General features: G+C 40.0%; 2 protein-coding genes across 8 annotated transcripts in view; both read left to right on the top strand.

Annotated features, from left to right (window-relative positions):
• The window catches only part of kaznb (kazrin, periplakin interacting protein b), a 98108-nt gene extending 87082 nt beyond the window's left edge, over nucleotides 1-11026 (top strand). For 5 of the 7 annotated variants that reach the window (XM_019892408.1, XM_019892409.1, XM_019892413.1 and 2 more), the window contains 6 exons: nucleotides 1375-1569; nucleotides 5445-5581; nucleotides 6223-6393; nucleotides 7114-7309; nucleotides 7999-8132; nucleotides 9196-11026. In XM_019892408.1, the coding sequence (XP_019747967.1) occupies nucleotides 1375-1569; nucleotides 5445-5581; nucleotides 6223-6393; nucleotides 7114-7309; nucleotides 7999-8132; nucleotides 9196-9366 (1004 nt within the window). In that variant the 3' untranslated portion in view covers nucleotides 9367-11026. Of the gene's footprint in view, nucleotides 1-1374; nucleotides 1570-5444; nucleotides 5582-6222; nucleotides 6394-7113; nucleotides 7391-7465; nucleotides 7572-7998; nucleotides 8133-9195 lie in introns of those variants that run through there. The other 2 variants (XM_019892411.1, XM_019892410.1) reach the window with 2 other exon arrangements.
• Nucleotides 11027-12373: 1347 nt separating this feature from the next.
• LOC109529189 (kazrin-A-like) lies at nucleotides 12374-16100 on the top strand. The gene is made up of 7 exons (XM_019892428.1): nucleotides 12374-12915; nucleotides 12994-13112; nucleotides 13862-14093; nucleotides 14163-14264; nucleotides 14434-14600; nucleotides 15196-15292; nucleotides 15496-16100. Exons 1-7 carry the CDS (start codon nucleotides 12814-12816, stop codon nucleotides 15610-15612), a joined length of 936 nt encoding a protein of 311 aa, XP_019747987.1. The 5' UTR covers nucleotides 12374-12813; the 3' UTR covers nucleotides 15613-16100.
• The last annotated feature ends 2487 nt before the right edge of the window (nucleotides 16101-18587 follow it).

Below are 18587 nucleotides of genomic sequence, written 5' to 3'. Positions count from 1 at the left end.
GTTTTGAAGGGAATTCAATACGTTGCCATTATAAAGTGCTTGTATCTTACATTTTTGCTCACATGTCAAAGTCAAAAACTGTGTACGTCTCGAAAAACTCGTTTATCGTGTCGCTCTTGTCTCATGACACAACTCCATGTATAATATTATTGCTTTTCTCAAATTTGTTGTAACCCACTTTCCTATGGGTGCAGATACAGGTCATTTACAAGATGGTCTGTGCGCTACGTTGCTCATGTATAACTAGCGGCAGTCCTCCATTTTTATTTTCTTGTAATTTATTTTCTTCAATGTTGTTTGATTGTATTTCATTTTATTCAATTTCATTTTATCCACTTGACTTTAAACAGTCTATTTTGAATGTAAAAGCTGCACACGCGCATTAAATACAGCAGCTGGGCTCCCCTCAGCAAATAAAGGTAAACAGATCAGGAAGTGGATTTGGCCTGCGGGCCTACATGAGGGCTCCTGTGCCTGCGGACCTTTGTGGTCGTACTGCAGGCCCCTCTAACTTAAACACTGACTTCCTGCTTGCACTTTTTTGTGTGTGGTTTCGCCTCAAGTATTCGCAAACCATTTGAGAAGTTTTACTCTGAGAACTTCTGCAGCTGCACTTGGAAAATAGCCCACTGTAAATCCATCCAACATCCATCGACTGTAGTAGTTTGTGGTCGTGGGGGGACTTTGAATTTCATCGAGCAAACCAGCCCAATTTGGTGGTGGAATGAATGAATGGATGGTCGGCATAACTTATTGTCAATATAAAGTACAAGTCATCAGTTTTTTTTGTTTGTCCCCCCATCTTGTCAAACATGCCCACCAAGTCCTGTGTCCTGCCATTCCTGTTTGCTGACTGTTTTCCTTGAGGGCTGGGAGGGTGTTTGATTTCTGAGGAAAGCATTCAGCACTCGAGGATGAACCTGGCCTGTGTATCTAGCTAGCGAGCATATCTAGCTAGCGAGCTAGCTAACTATCTCTCTCTCTCTCTCTCTCTCGCTCTCTCTCTCTCTCTCTCTCTCTCTCCCCCCCCCCCTCCGTCCATAAAGCGTTCAGCACTAGGGGATGAACTTGGCCTGTGTATCTAGCTAGCAAGCTAGGTGGACAGCGATAAGACTGTTCACATTAGTCTAGAGTCCCTTAGCCAATCAGGATACAGGATACAATGCACTTAAAAAAAAAACGGCACCAAAAAAAAAAAAAAACCTGTGAAACAGCGAAGTGATGAAAGACAAACTATTATAGCAAGGGATTATTGTAATTTTATCAAAGACTAATGATATGTTGGGTTATTCTGTAAGGAGGCAATAATGTGCCTTATTAAAGTTAAATTTCAAAGCCTTATGCACTCATCTCCCGTCTTATGTTTTTCCACAGTGTTGTTGCACGAGGAGGTAGCCCAGCTTCAGGAGGAGGTGCACCTCCTGCGGCAAATGAAGGACATGCTGGGCAAAGACCTGCAGGAGGAGTCACAGGCAGGAGGAACCGCAGGTCTGCTCTCCGCAGCCGAGCTCCACGTACAGCTGGGCGACAAGGAACAGGAGCTGGACCGCGCGAAGGAGGCCTTACAAGGTCAGATCCCCTATTTCCAGTCGAGCTTTCTGTTTGTGTTTTGCAAGGTGATGGTTATCATGAGTAACTTGACGGGAGGAGTGATGGCATTGATGTTATGACACATACTGACTGAGTAGTCGTTGACTGTGGATATTTTTAGTTCTATTTATTTCTCTGGTACAGGTTGGTGTCAATCACTTACTCTGGCAAATAGAAAACAGTTGTTTTGAAGGAAAAAAAAAAAACAAAAAGCAAAAGCAAAAAAAAAGCTGTTAAATGGCAATGCCAATTGACATTTACTATCCAACCGAGCAAAACAAGAGAATGGCATCACGTGTATTTAAATCGCCCAACCAACTGCCGAAAAGAAAGGCTCTGCTATCTTAATGCAAACGTACGCTATTTACATACCAACGATTAGCATTAATAGCTGCGGTATTGCAAGCCTTTCAGCAAGGAATGTTGGAACACAATCGGTGAAGCAACACATGTAAATAGACAATACTCACAGGCATATATTCTTTATCCTCTGCAGAAAAAAAAGACTAACATCATTGCAGCTTAATGAGTCACTGAGAATGGTGACAGTGTGAATAAAGAGAAATTCTTCCTGGTTTGTCAGTATGACTGTATTGTACTGCCCCTAGTGGCCAAAGCGCACATAATATAAGGAGCAGCAAATTGAATTAAAGTATTCCACATCAGGATGCACAATGTGTTTAATTATTTTACATTCTTCTTAATTATAGTATTACTCTGTGCTTTTATGAAATATAATATCATAGAGTGCCATTTTGCTTGGTAAAAACACACGACAAAAATGTTTTTGAAGGGGGGAATTCTTCAATGGATCCATAGCATTTGCATTCATTCTAAAGGGGAAAGATGATTTGAAATTCAGTAGGAATGTTTTACGTGACGAAGGGTGGTCACAGAGCAAATTAAACTCAGATCTCAGGGTAGCATTGTACAGTATATACATTTTTAGATTTATAGTATTCAATTAAAGAAGAATAAAGTTGTTTGGTTTCTTTCCGGTCTGTGCTGCACAAATTGTGAACCAGAGAATCTAATCAAATGTACATCAATATCTGCTCCGATTCAGTGCAAAACATAGGACCAAGGTGGGGCGCGACATTAAAAAAAACTCTGCTGCTTTTTGGAATGTTTTTCTTTCTATGGAATGTTTCTATTAGTGTTGTGTTCCGCTTGTGCCTATGCTTGACTGAGCATCCATCTATTTTGACTTGATGGACGATTTTTAGTATTCAGTATATTTATTCAGTTCAATTGTGTGCAGAGGTCTTTACTGTGAAGATGTGCTACAAGAAGGGATATTTGCTTTTTACTTTCAATTAATTTGGTTTGTTGTTGTTAGACAACGACATCTTGCTTTGAAATATGAATGCAGTATTGATACAGACTGGTATGATGCACCAATTATCCTGCATTGTTTTCTAAGATGATGCATTATGCAACACTGAAGCTGCTGCCCGCTTTTAGCAGAGTTTCGATTTTGTTAGGCAACAGTGTTGATGTCACTCGACGATGAGCCGTCAGAGGTGTTGTATAATAATCACGAAACAGGTTTGGAATGCGGAGTGTCAAATATGAATGGGACGCGAGCGTTGACAGCAGGAATGCCGGGCGGGCGGCGAGTGCGCGACACGTGCGGTGAAGGTGGTTTCCATGTCAGAGAATTGCGAGGGGAAATAGTTTCATGTCCGAGTGCTCATTTACTGAATCTTCTCACATGTTCACCTCTCAGTTACCGCTGCAGCAGCTTGTTTACAGTGCCCCCTTGTGGCTCTCTGATGAAGGTACTGAGATAAACCCTGGACTGTTCGACCAGCCACATCGAGACAAGCAGCACACACTCACATCCACACTCATCGACCGGTTTCAGTGAACCGAACATGTACGCGTGAAGGAGATTCAAACCGAGAACCTCATAAATTCGGTTGGACACTAGTCTACAAATCTGCTTCCCACAATAGTTTCATAGTACTGTCTACTGAACATAAATGTTTTCATTGTCTGAAGTGTTCATAGATATGAACGAGAGTATTAATGCGTGTTTGGTATATGCCCTGCGATTGGCTAATGACTAGTCTAGGGTGGATTTTAAGTTTATTGACATTTCAAACATTGTCCAATGGAGTGAGTCCAAGGCGTTTTCTGCGTCTTTCGCTGGGATAGGCTGCAGCTCACCTATAACTCTAAAGAAGTGCTATAGAAAATGGCGGAATAGAAGGATAAATGTTTCAACAATAATGTCACTGTTTGATATACCAATATATCCTGATCTGATCACGTGATCAGAAATCGGGGTCGATGGCGTGATTTTCAGCTGGTGAAAAAATTTGGTTTTCTGTCACAACAATCCAAATGGACAAATAGAACAGCAGTAGCTTAGTTTTATAGTTCACAATGTTCCTTTTTTTTTTTCTTTTTTTTTTTGAAATACTGATGCAGTCACACACCCACAGACACATCTCCCCCGCGGTGTACAGCTCTCCTGCAGGCAGAGACAGAGTGGTGGGTTTTGTCTTCATAGCTTTTTTGGAGGGAGAAGCAAACAGAAAGATGCTCCTTAATAACTACCTTGCCTGACATAAAGAAGCCTCCTCGCAAAATGGCATCATCAAAGAGTTTAGAGAGCCGAGAGAGTGCGATAGACAGGTGAGCAATTGTGACACATCCAATCGACATAACTTCCGATCGAAAAGTAAATTATTTGGTGACAAACAAGCTTGTTCTCCACTGGTTGCATTTAACGAAGTCATGAATCAATAGCATCGTTTCGTGATAAGAGAAGTCACACGTACCCAACAACTAAATCACCGTGTGGACTCACTCGTCATTTTGGGCCGCACAAGCCTATAAATGTCTAAAATGTCCATCGCAATAATTTTGTCGGAGACTAATGATGTGCTGGGTGATTCTGTACCACTCCAGCCCCAAAGGAAGCCATAATATGCCTTATTAAAGTTCAGTTTCAAAGGTTTATTCACTCATCTCCTGAGATGAGTGAATACGTGAAAATGTATTGTTTACCATTTCCAAATCTTCGATGGTAATGCTATCCAACCAAATTGGTGCCATTTGCGTTGCCAGGCAATTACATGAAAATCCATTTTTATAAAGCGTCCTGCACATGAATATGTAATGTGTTTAACATTCAATTACGGTAGTGTAAATGTCATTGGCTTGAGTGCCTGTATTTGTTAACTTAAGTGTTTCAGTATAAAAAAAGCTAAACTAACAAGATATAACAAATTCTGAGTTTAACCAATGCACAGTGAAATGTTGAAAATGGGCATCATCAAATTCCTTGCTTAACAAAAGAGGAAAAAATATATTTTAAAAAATTAAAGTAAGGCAAAATATATACGTTTGAGTTTATTTTGAGAGTACTGTATTACAAATAGCACTCCGCACTGATTTGGTGAAAATGCTCCATGTAACACACACACACACACACACACACACACACACACACACACACACGAGGCATTCAGCAGATACTTAAAACCGAAGAGTCAGACTCTGATTTGGGTGCCAAAAAAATCATGATCGGGACATCCCTAGTTTGATACTGAGATAATTATGTCAAGTAATCTGAATGTTGCCATTACGTTGGTTTTTAATCAAGTTTATGCTTGGAGAAAATCTTTTAATGCAACCTTAATGCCTGCCAATGTCATTTCAATTGATTCCATTATACCTAATGAGATCCATTTTGAGGGCTGTATCCAAAAAAAAAAAACAGCTTTAACGGTAATAATGCTCACATTTGATTTGAGAGCTTTTCGTTTTACAATAAGTTTATTCGTGTGCATGCGGTTCAGTTACCGATCACAAAGCTGATAATAACTCCTTGAACGTTGCAGCCATGAAAGCCGACCGTAAACGTCTAAAAGGGGAGAAGGGCGACTTGGTGAGTCAGATGCAGCAGCTATACACAACACTGGAGAGCCGAGAGGACCAGCTCCGAGAATTCATACGCAACTACGATCAGCACAGAAAGGTATCGCTTTGCTTGACTGGAAAATGCCATTTCTGGAGAAATTGCGTGTGAATGCTGGAATGGTGAATGGAAAAAAAAAATTGAATCAAGTGAAATGGTATTGAATGAAATGGACTCATATGGAATGATCATCAATTATATTGAAAATTTACAATATGATTGTGAATAATGTGGCATGATATTGAATGGTATGGAATGATGTGCATTGATTTGGGTGAAAATTATGGATTTATATTGAATGAGTTTGATTCTGGCTCCGGCCTTCCACTGTGGAGTTTGCATGTTCTTCATGGGCCTGCGTGGGTTTTCTCCAGGTACTCCGGTTTCCTCCCACATTTCAAAAACATGCATGGCAGGTTGATTGGGCACTCCAACTTGTCCCTAGGTGTGATTGTGAGCGAATGGTTGTTTGTCTGTGTGTGCTCTGCGATTGGCTGGCAACCGGTTCTGGGTGTGGTCCCCCGCCAACTGCTCGAAGACAGCTGGGATAGGCTCCAGCACGTTCCGTGACCCTTGTGAGGATAAGCGGGTCAGAAAATGGATGGATGGAAATTCACACCAGTTTAGCCACCTCGCTTAGTAAAAGCGGCGGCCCGCCATCAGAGCTTCACAGCGAGCATCCAACGCTTTTGTTGTTGCAGGAGAGCGAGGATGCAGTGAAGTTGCTGGCCAAGGAGAAGGACGTGCTGGAGAGAGAGAAGTGGGACCTGAGGCGACAGACCAAAGAGGCCACGGAGCAGGCCAACATCCTGCGCTCTCAGCTGGACATGAAGGAGAACAGGATCAAGGAGCTGGAGGCTGAGCTCACCATGGTGAGAGAACTCGGCTAATGCTCATTTTACATGCATTCTGTGGCTCTTGTTTCGAATTAGAACGAATACAAGAATTGTATCAAGAATTCAGACAAGTATGAGCTAGGTTATTGAAGTTAACTAAAACTAACTAAAATAAAAAATGAAAAAATTTTGGTTCATGAAAATAAAAGAAAAAATTCACAAAAATTAATGAAAACTAAGTGAATTAAATTTAAAAAAATGTAAAAATGAAATGAAAAAAAGTAATGATAATGAGAAATCAAAACTATTTTTAACCTAGTCTGTTTTGTGTGATAATAATCATTTTATATCCTATTATTTCATTTTCCTTTTTTTTTTGTTATTTTATATTTTGTATTTAGATTTTATATATTGTTACATGTATATTGTGTTATGTTATTTATCATCCACCAGGGAGAGTTAGTTTAGGGTCAGTTGAGTGTTCATTTAATTGTGTTTAATTTTTTTTAATCTGATTTAATTTTACAATTATTTTCTTATTTTTATTTGATTGTATTTGATTTTGTTTGTGATGTAGCGCTTGAATTTGGCCACAAGTTGATATATTTATTTATTTTTAAATAAATGTCATTGTTTTTATTTGACATCCTCCCTATGCAATGTTTCTCATCTAGGATAGTCTGATTATTATCAAAAACACAGAAGTGACGATCCAGCGTTCATTCGCATCTTCGCGTTTCTTCTACCTTTGACCAGGCCAAGCAGTCTCTCGCCACGCTGACGAAAGACGTTCCAAAGCGCCACTCGTTAGCCTCCACCACCAACGCCGGCGCCGCCGAGCCCGTGGTCAACGGCAGTCAGGAGTGGGTGATGCATGCCGACCTGCCGCTGACCGCCGCCATCCGGCAAAGCCAGCAGACCCTCTACCACGGACACAACGCTGACAGACAAGGTATAGCGTCCCCATCACTCAACAGACACTTCATTAGGTGTAACTCATGTTCAAGATCAGAGGTGGAAAAAGTCATCACACTTAACTCATTCACTCCCAAAGACATTTTTAAACGTCTTTTCAGACTTGGTCTAGAATTGGCTGGTACTGAATGAGTTAATTAGTACAGATACTCATTTAAAAAAAAAAAAGGGATTGGTAAAAGGAGAAGTTCTGAATCAACTTCTCTACTCAAATTAGAAAAAAAAAAGAAAAGAGATTAACAAAAAATACCAAAAGAACACGCTCCCGTATGAAAAAAATAACAGACCTAGTTTGACAGAGTGTGTTGAAAGTACAGATAGATATTTTCAAATATAGGGAGTACAGGTAAAAAGTCACCAGAAAAATAGTACATTTACCTGACAAATTTCATGAAGTTGGGGGAAAAAATAATTTTGATGTCGTTACTTCCCACCACTGTCAAAGATGCATGTGTACCTAATGAAATGGCCTTTGGAACGTGTCTTAGTGGTACTAATAATGGGTTTCCTTGAGGTGTCTCAAACGAACAGTGGGATTATTTCAATCCTGGGACCGTGTGTGTGTGTGTGTGTGTGTGTGTGTGTGTGTGTGTGTGTGTGTGTGTATGTATGTATGTGTGTGTGTGTTCGTGCGTGTGTGTGTTTGTGGCATCCAACCACTCCTAGCTGTGGTCAGGATCAGCCCCTGCCACTCGCGCCAGCCGTCTGTTATCTCTGACGCCTCGGCCGCCGACGGGGACCGCTCGTCCACGCCCAGTGACATCAACTCCCCCCGTCATCGGACACACTCCCTCTGCAATGTAAGAACTGCCCGCAAATTGTGTGTGCGAGTGCATATGTGTGTGTTGAAGTGCGTGTGTGTGTGTGTGTGTGTGTGTGTGTGTGTGTATGTTGTGATGTGGGGGGTTGGCTTGCCTTCTTGGTGGTGGTGGTGGTCTGGTTTCATTCTAACTATTCACTGACAAACCACTATTGACTCAAAATGCCCATGGAAAACGAATTGCTAATTGCAAAAAAACAATGTCAATGCAATTATAATGTGCGTCAATTATTTGTGGAGTTTTGCTATCCCCACTTTGATCTTATTATTTTATGATCTTTTTTGTTTTTTCCACCAAGTGAGTAGTGACATCCCTGTCAATTCGACAGTGGTTACACAGTTGAAAATCAAGGCCTCACCCCCAAAAGACGCCTCATTAGTTAAATGAACACTCCTGAGCACTATTTGGGAAAATATGATCATTAAAGTAATACATATTGCAAGGCAATATACCACGAACAGCACGCCCCGCAACTCTTGTGAGGATAAGCGGATCAGAAAATGGATGGATGGATGGATCTACCACTACCATTTTTTAAATGTGATTGCAGTTGTAAAATTAAAGCCCTCCCCCCTTTTCTATCCATATATTTTTGACTATGCTGTTCAACACATTTTAACTTTTTTTTTTGTTTTTTTGTCAGGTTTTTTTTTTTTTTTTTTTGCTGATTTAGAATCTGCCCTATTTTTTCTCTAGCTAATCAGGTTTAAATAATAATACTATAATAATAATAACAACAATAATAATAATAAATGTAATATAGTAATTTGTTTAATCAAATTAAGTAAAAAACAAAAAAAAAGTGTTAGGTTGAGCAACAGGTGCTTTTTTTTTTTTCCCCCCTGAAACATCTTGGCTGTAAATTACCACACTTGGTAAAATCCATACTGTGCAAGCATTTATTGGTCAAACTTAAAAACCAAAAAATTAAAATATCTCAAAAACTTCTTTTGTACACTTTTCACTGACTGCTTTTTTACACTAAGCTAATGCATATGCAGTATTCCCCAACTAACTTAGGCACCTTCTGTGTTCACTTTAGTCCATGGAGGACCTGGAGGACCAGAAGCGTAAGAAGAAGAAGGAGAAGATGACGCTAGGCTCCCTTTCGCGCGTCTTTGCCCGAGGGAAACAGCGCAAGTCCCTGGACCCGGGCCTGTTTGATGGTACAGCCACACCCGACTATTACATAGAGGAGGATGCCGACTGGTGATACTGTGTGTGTGTGCGCGTGTGTGTGTGCGTGTGCGTAAAATGGGCTTGTTTAGATGGGAAGCATCAAATAAAATTTAAAACAATAAAACAATGCAGAAAAGAGACCCACCAAATGTATAGTATATTACACCCTTCAGATTGTATGTATGTAAATGATATATATATATATATTTATAGATGTACATGTATGCATATGTACAGTATATGTTTACATGCATATAAATATATACATGGGGTAATTATCATGAGTATTTGTAGACATGCTGTACTATCTTGTCTTGATGTTGTTATATATTTTTTTCAAAAACTGGAGACTTGAAGGACTGCTTTTCATGTGCCGTTCGTGTGTAAATAGGAAGAATTTGTGTTTATACTGTTTGTTTTTTTTTTTTTTTTTACTTTATCACGCTTTACAGCAGAATTTTATCTAACAAAGTCCATTTCACTTTTGAGTGGTGGTGGTGGTGGGGAGGGGGGACAGGCACGTGCTTCATTTGAATGCCCCAAAATGGTTATTTCTGCAATTATGTGTTGTCATATCATATCGCAAAGTGGGCCGCACTGATGGGATTTAAAAGAGAATTGATAAATTACTGACCATACCTAATGTGACTCTCATCCTGTGAAAATGCCATATCTCCTCAAATAGTGGCCTCAGCTCAGCATGACCCATCTCACCTCCAGTAAATAAACCTTTTCCTCTCAAGAAAACAGCTATAGTCCATGATACCAATGGCAAATGATCGTTTTATGTTGGTATAATGCAATTTTAAATAATACAGTTTGTAAAAATAGACAGTATTAGTGTATATACTATAACATACATTTTTATTTTATGGATTTGAATGAAGGATCAATATTTGTCTATGGTGGTGGAGAAAGGTAAAATATACAAAATTAAATATGATTATGTAATCTGTTTTGTTTAAATACACTGAAAAAAAAAATGGTGTGTGGAATTCACTCAATTTTAGTTTGACAAGTGGTTGCCACTGGAAGGTCTCTTCATAATAGGTGCTGTCCTGTGAAAAACACCTATGTTTAATTTTTATTTTAAACATTTTTACATGAATGGGTTGTCTGCGTTTCATACATTGCATGAACATAAACATTTTTTTTAAATTACAAACAGAACAGCGACGATATTCAAAAATACCTGCATAATATTAAAATAATATTAATAAAATGCCCTGTGTAAATAAGTCTGCTCTTATAAATATATAGTTTAAAAATAGTTCTAATTTTGGTAAGGGACACATTTTATCGTATAGAATGACAATAAATTTCAATTCCAATTTTTGATTTTTTTTTTTTTTTTTTTACTGCCATGTCTCTAATAAATGCCACTGTTTGAGGAAGTACGGTAATTTAGTGTAGTCTCGCATCTGCTGACTTCATTTCTTTCCCGAGAGCTGTCTAACATGAATGAATGTGTGAGAAAACATCTGCATTGCATTGTTGTTTTTTCATTCATTCATTCATTCATTGCCATACATCCATTCATCAAGGTTGCTTCATCCCAAGATACTTGCATTGTAAATGCAAGGTCCCTTGCTCTGCTCGTGTTGCTTTGTTATCCTGTTTGTATAAAACTCTCCGACCATGTCTCTCTTTGATGCTTTGTAATTTAAGCACCATGGAATAAAAGATGAAATCTATGGAAGTATTTTATTTAAAAAAAAAAATACACAATTAAAATATTTATCTGATGCAGACAGAGGTTTTTTTTTGGACATGAAATCTTATTTTCTAAAATAAAACTACAGCACATGTTCCACAGAGTAAGTGTTGTTTCTTATGTGTCGTTTCCCTCTCTCCTATTTTAAACCATTTCTTACGCCTTCAGCGGATATGAAAAGTCTACACATCCCGCCCTGTTCAAATGCCACGTTTTAATGATAGAAATAAAACATTTTCCACCATGATAGTAACCTTTACAATTAGGTTGTTTATTAAAAGAAAAAAATAATAATAATGTTCTGCTCTTTCATCCTTGTCATAAGATTTTCGAACAGGGGTGTGTAGACTTCTTATAGACACTGTAGGTGTTTCTTTCTGGGGATTATTCATGTCACACACGCTGTCTCACCTTTTGTTGTTTTTGTTTTTTTTTTAAGTGACACTGGACCGTGTACATGAGGATGAATCAGACGAACGTTTCATCCTTGCATGTCAGTTCGGTATAGTGTCAACGGTTCATTTAGGAATAATCCCCTTAGTAATGTACTAATACTGTACATCGCTCTAGTGGACTCATCTTAATAATTAGTTACTGAAGAGTTGCAGAGTTACTAAAACAATGTCATATACTGTAGTGCTATATCTGTTTGAGTTGTTTCCTAAATCAAATGAGTTGTTGGACCCATTTATGTCTGTTATAGATATGCATGCGCAGAACTATGCTGCTGTATGGTCATAGACTATGTAGCCCCATCTAGTGGTCGTACAATTTCAAGCCAAGACAACAAATGAATCAAGGGTTTAATAATAATCATAATACATTTTATTTATATATTTTGTTTCTTTTTTTAAGGCCATTTTGTTATTGTTCTTTGTTCATACAGTTTTCTTTTAATTTATAAAAAGTTGTGTATCTTTTGATTTAATTATTTAGATGAATTATTTTATCTTTACAAAGATAAGGATTTTGTAGTTATATAGATAGCTGATAGAAATTAATTGCATACATCTACAATTAAAATCTCATTACAGTGTATATTTAATATTCTTATTTTTAAAACATTTTTGTAGCTTACCTTTTGAAAAGAAAAAATATTCAATACAGTATTTTTAATTGTGGGTTGTGTGTGTGTGTGTGTGTGTGTGTGTGCGTGTGTGTGTGTGTGTGTGTGTGTGTGTGTGTGTGTGTGTGAGCGCGCGCGCGCGCGCAAAGATTTACAATTGTTTCTGGTGTTTCTTTTTGGGTACAATCACACAGAAAAAAAGTGTGGGCAAAAAAATATTGAATTAAAATAACACTTAACGAAAATGAGGCGGTTGCATATTTAAACGTATTTCAAATATGTAACCGCCTTATTTTCCCTAATTGTTGATTATTTTAATTTGATAATTTTTCATCAAAACCATGAACGCTTCTGGGGTTTTAGTGTAACTGTAAAACTACTTTGACATCATTATCCTCGTACCTGTATCTGCATCCGCTTTCATCATTTCTTTTGCCTCGTACCCAATAAGTGGTCAGTTAGACACACACACATTTTAAAGTTGTGTTTTGTTTTTCATGCTATGAGCCTCTGGCTCGTTAAGAAATGAAATCCCTTCAGTCATTTTTATGATGTCCTTATCCTTCTAACTCTTGATGCCTGACCCCGCGTGCATGCCGACACCGTAACTCCGACCGACCGCAGACTACAACAGCTTCGTGTCCGACGGCGAAGAGCAACTGGATCGCCTCCAGCAGGCAACGCTCACCCGCACCACATGCATGTCTCTGTGGAGGGCGGGTGCTGTCCAAGCCTGGCTGGAAGTGGTCATGGGAATACCTACGTCCACGCGGGCCTGTTGTGAACATGTCAAGAGTGGCAAGGTAAGTGGATGCTAAAGAGCGCGCCGCACGTTCAGTGCTTTTATCATCAGATAAAAAAGACGGCGCTTCACATTTTAGGTTCTTCTTGGTCTGACTGATGAGGATTTAGAGGTGGGACTTGGCATTAGCAACCCGATCCATCGCAGGAAACTAAGACTGGCCATCGAGGACTACAGGAAAGCTGAAGGGGACCAAGGGTGAGCAACACCAATTGTTAATTGTTAAAAGTGAAATGAAATTTTCTGAACAATAATATTTTCTATGCGGCCCCACTAGTCGAAATACGCTATTCTGATTAACATTGTATCTGTGGAATATGAATTAAAACAGCAAAACCCAGCCATTTTTATCTATCTCAGGGGGCAGCCATTTTGTCACAATACATCTCTATTGATGTAGTGCTTTCACAACAGCTGCAGCTGTAACAAAGCATTTTACAGAACATTTAACATAAAATAACAAAATTATTCAACAGAACACATCCAATAAAATGTAATCAGGGCCCACCTTGAGAAAGTCACGTGAGCAAACCCAGAAAACTGGTGAGTAGGGATTGGATGTTATCTGAGCCCTGAACAACTGTGATGTAATTTTCAGTCGACAGCAAGTGGCAAAATGGCCTCCCCCTGAGTGTGGATCTTGCTGCATATTCATATTGCACAAACTCAATATGAATCATACTGCCATGTTTAGGCTTTCTGTATGTGTAAAAAGGAGGTCGGAAGAGGGTTTGACATGAAATAATCGGCAAAGAACAGGCTGAGCTGAAATATTTCCTGTTTTCATTTTTCTTCTTTTAAATTAACAATGTGCCAAACAAAATAGCGTGCGCACATCCAGTGCTCTGCACTGGTATTACCACCAGAATAAACAGGAAGTAAAATGTGTACCTTGGCTCTATAAAGGTTGCGTAACACAATTGGTCTGCATTTCTTCATCATTCCAGTTTATCCAAAGCGTCTGACATGGACCATCACTGGGTGGCGACATCGTGGCTGAGCGACGTAGGCCTGCCGCAGTATTCGCAAACTTTCCACACTCACTTGGTGGATGGCCGGGTACTAAGTTCACTGGGCCGCAGAGACCTGGAAAGATACCTTGATGTGGACGACCATTCTCACCAGACCAGTCTGCTGCTTTCGGTGCAGCTCCTGCAAATGCTGGGCTTCCACAAGGAGGTCCGACCAGCGCATGCCTTCGTTTGATGTAAACAGGCACTTGCCTAACCTCACTCTGTGCTCTTGCAGGCTCTGCAGGCAAGAAGGGCAAAATGTGAGCAGCAAGACCGGGACCCCATCGTTTGGACCTGTCACAGAGTCATGAAGTGGATCAGGGACATAGATCTTAAGGTGAGTAGAGGAACATGACGGCGGCACTCTACCCAGGACAGAAGATACACGATATATGGTGGTACCTTGACATACAAGTGGCCCTTTTAAGGAGTTTGTCCAGTTGTGAGCTGCAACAGGACAAATTGAACTCGCAAGTCAAAGTACTACTGATAAATCTTTTTTTTAGGAGTTTGCTGCCAATCTTCAGGGTAAAGGCATCAACGGTGCCGTGCTGGTTTTGGACCCGGCTTTTGACGCCGACGCCATGGCAAGAGCGTTAGAGATCCCCGTTAACAAACATAAGCTCCATCAGCATCTCCGCCAAGAGATGAAAGCGCTCGCCACCGCTAGCAGGTGAACATCATGCGTAGAGGGAGGCAAACCGTAATATGACTCAAATTAAATTAAACTGCTCACGGTTTTAAAACGCCGGAACAGTATGGTAGGTGTATGAGTAATTAACACAACTGCCTTTCAGTTGAGAGGTCCCGAGTTTGAATCTTACCTGTGGCCCTTCCTTGTGTGAAGTTTTCACGTTGTCCCAGTACTTGTGTGAGTTTTCTTCAAGTACTCTGCCTTACTCTCACGTTTCAAGTGTGTTCGGTTCATTGAGAATTAAATGACCGTAGGTGTAATTATAATTGGTCTGTGTGTGCCCTGCAATTGGCTGGCAACCAAAAATACCAATACCAAGTCTAGCCCGCCCCGGGGGAGATTCATGCCGGACCTCACGCCAGTCTTGCGCTGGGCACGAAAATAGAGCCCAAAGTCTCACACGCATGATGCTGGTTTGACATTTTGGTTGTTTGCCTACAATATGCACATTTGTGCCCTACCTTTCTCGCCAATGTTCTGCTGAGATAGGCACTTTGTTTTCTTTACCCCTGCAATTACAGTTTTCCACTTTGGCGTTTCTACTAAACACCTTTAAAATGGTCTGCGTTCACAGCAACAAGGAGCAGGAAGGCAAGGTGGACGTTTCGTCTACGTCAGTGGCCGTCAACCGCTTTGCTGAGGGAAGGGTGCCGATGAGAAGATCCAGCAAGGTAGCATAAAATTCTACCTACTCTAATACAGGATGTGTATCCAATCATTTTTTAAATATTCCTGTTTGGGAGTCATGCAAGGATAATGAAGTTGTTTGAAGGCCTTCATTGTGTTGTGTTTGTCAGTGTGCGCATAATAAAATGGGAGTGTAGAGATCACTCGCTGTCATCATTCAAACATTTCATGTCATGCGCATTTCCAGAGTCCGCTGAGGGTTCCCGCACAGAGCCGCTCAACAGAAGCGGGTGTTGGGCCGGGACATCGGAACTCGCGCAGCCTCGTGTATGGTTACAAGAGCGTCGAGATCACCAATGTGTGATGGAACAGTTTACGACACTTAAAACAGCACTTCACTGGATTGTTAGTTGATCTGGAACAACTTTCCCTCATCACTGGGCATCGAATGGAAAACTGACTTTTCGTTGTCTTGTTTGCAACTAGTGACAACCCAGCCATCAAGAATGAAATTGAACAATCAAGTAAAACTTTTAGCAGCCTATTTCTGATTTTTGCCGCATTGTTATGTGACAACGGAGCTAGTTTACATAACCACCTAATCTGCGTTTCTTTGCTCGTCATATGACAACTGACCAGCTAGGCTGGGAAAAGATCCTCAGCCACTTTCAAGCCATTTCACTATTTGAAACGCATGCCCCTGCTGTCATGTCCCATTGCATGAGACAGGACCGCTCTCTCAAAATTGGCTCATTTCAGCAAGACACGAAAATGCATAATATTCCTTTAATTGCAAGAATAACTGGTGAGAATAAAATGACTAATGTACAGATAATGTAAAAATAAATACAGATGACCTACATCCGTCTGTGTCTAGCTTGACACACGTCAAGCCACGCTTCTCTGTAACGCGACCAATTAGGCTAAAAACAAACACCGGAGCTCGCAAAATGAGTAAAAAAACTGCTGGAGATCGCAAATGACGGCGGCCTTAAAAGTACGTTCGAGACAACTGGATTAAAGTTATGTCTGAATACTCTGAGATCGCCACAATAGCACTTTTGCTATTTCCGACATCCTACCTGTGTGAGGCGGGGGGTTTCTGCAGCAACGGCGACGAAAGCAAAATTACGAAGTAGACTGGACATAAACCACACACTTGCGGTGTCATTGTCTCTCCTATTACCCCGAGATGGGACCGTCTGGTTGCAGAAAATCAAGCTCGGTGCTGTGGTGAGTCGTCATTTTCATGCACTTTGAATTTGCGTTGTATCGTATTTTGAAGGCATTAAACATTGCCATAGCGATTGGAGTGTTGCGGCCAGATTAGACGCTCCTTGTGTTTATTATTATATTTAGAAAACACCACCGTTTTCATGCAGCTCATACCATATTATTTTGTTGTATTATTTCCGCCACACCTTAAATGCCGGTCCCTGAAAATATTGTCTGACATAAACCGGTCCGTGGGGCAAAAAAGGTTGGGGACCCCTGATATAGACTGTACATTTCTTGACATTTTGAATAAATCACACTAATGACAAGACTATTTCATCAATAAATTCAGGGTTGATCCACTGTTGCCTTATCTCATACTGGTTCCTGATATTTATTGAACAAAACATTTTTGTTGTGTTATGTCATTTCATTTTTTTCACTTTTGTAGGGAATTGAAAAACTTCAGAATAAAGAAAATCTAACAGGTGCTTAAAAATCATCAGTCATTTCTATTATATTGTTTATAAATGTTTTATCGTATTCATTTTTTCATTCGATTTAATAATAGCAAAGTTTGGACATGTTTTCATTTAATGAAGTGTGCTCAAACATTTGACTGCTTCTGTAGTTACTTCTCATCTTTGCAAACCATGCACGTTAGGTTCATTGAAAACAATAAATGTGCAACATATATTTTTTTGATTCACTGCCAAACAAATCTAGGGTGTTTCATCCTGTTTCCCACACCAAATTCTGCTTGGACAGATATTGAACACCTACCATGAAGGTTCTGCGCAATAAGAAAACTAAAGTAACAGCTAATTTTGTACCATCAGTGTGATTTGTTGTCTGTCTACTGTATATAGATTGAGTACTCTGGGGTGTTTTCTCTCCATCTCTTGCCAAAAGTCTGTTGGAAAATTGCATTGAACACCCTAGAGGTCAAATGAATAAAATTAACTACCACACTTTTTTCTACGGACTGCGTTATCTTTAGAAAAGGAGGCAAAAATATGACTACTATCTGCTGTTTTATGTTAAAACACCCACTTCAGGTGGTTCAAAGAGTAAAAAAAAAAAACAGGCTCGGCCGCCTCTTTGTGGGCGTCTCCATGCATGTTTTTGAAGCAAGACGAGTTCTTACCTGCATAGAGACACCAAACACTTGAAGGAATTTGCTCACGTGGTTTTTCAAACATGAAGCTCTCATTCAGTTTCATTAAAATGTGATCAAAAATGTGGATGCTTTTCTTGAGGGCTCCCCGTATACAGGCCCAAAATGTGTTTAGTATGAGCAGAAGAGCTTGCACTCGCACACAAAATCTCCATTCACTATTCATGTTGATGTCAGCGAATGATGATCGAATGGATCTTGCACTCTTCCAAAAAAACATGTCATCGTCCAGCCAGCGAATAAAAAATCTAATATGATCAAATTGGTAAATGGAGTGCAATTATATTAGTGCCTCATCTCTGATACGATCTCCAAAGTGCTTTCATAGTCACTTGTTTGAAAGCATGGCTTTTGCCTACAACGGCGTGCTGACATAGCTGTGACAATCAATGGAAATGTTTTCCTATTTAGTTGAAAATAGTTTACTTGAACCCTCGCCGTACCCTGACCAACAACAGAACCCAGGGTGTTGTTTTTTTTTTTTAATTCTCCTAACCGTTGTGTCGTGACCTCTTTGCTAAGCTGGCTGGGTAGTTTGCCACCCTTCGGTACAAACACGCATACCCGCTGCCTTCGTTTGATGCGAGGATTGCATGAGAGGCCGTATTTAGATATCTTTACAGTTCATTTAATGCTCATTAGCTGACTAACTACGCAGCATGGTTTCCAACTGGTTAGCACGTCCGCCTCACAGTGCAGAGGTGTAGGGTTCAATTCCGACTCCGGCCTTCCTGGATGGAGTTTGCATGTTCTCCCTATGTGTGCCTGGGTTTTTATCGGGTACTTTTTTGTCGGTGTCCACCCCCATTTCAAAAAATGCATGTCAGTTTAATGAAACGGGGGGAAAAAATGGCAATTTTTTTTTTCTTCAGAAGTAAAAAAATAACGATGGCAGAGCCTCAACCCATTTTGTTAAGAACATTGAGCGGCGCTAGGACCTCGCGGCT

Source organism: Hippocampus comes, unplaced genomic scaffold (assembly GCF_001891065.2).
Source record: "Hippocampus comes isolate QL1 unplaced genomic scaffold, H_comes_QL1_v1.1 scaffold137, whole genome shotgun sequence".
In the NCBI taxonomy this organism is placed as follows: Eukaryota; Metazoa; Chordata; class Actinopteri; order Syngnathiformes; family Syngnathidae; genus Hippocampus; species Hippocampus comes.
Note: the sequence above shows the minus strand (reverse complement) of the source record. Positions and strands in the feature narration are given on the sequence as shown.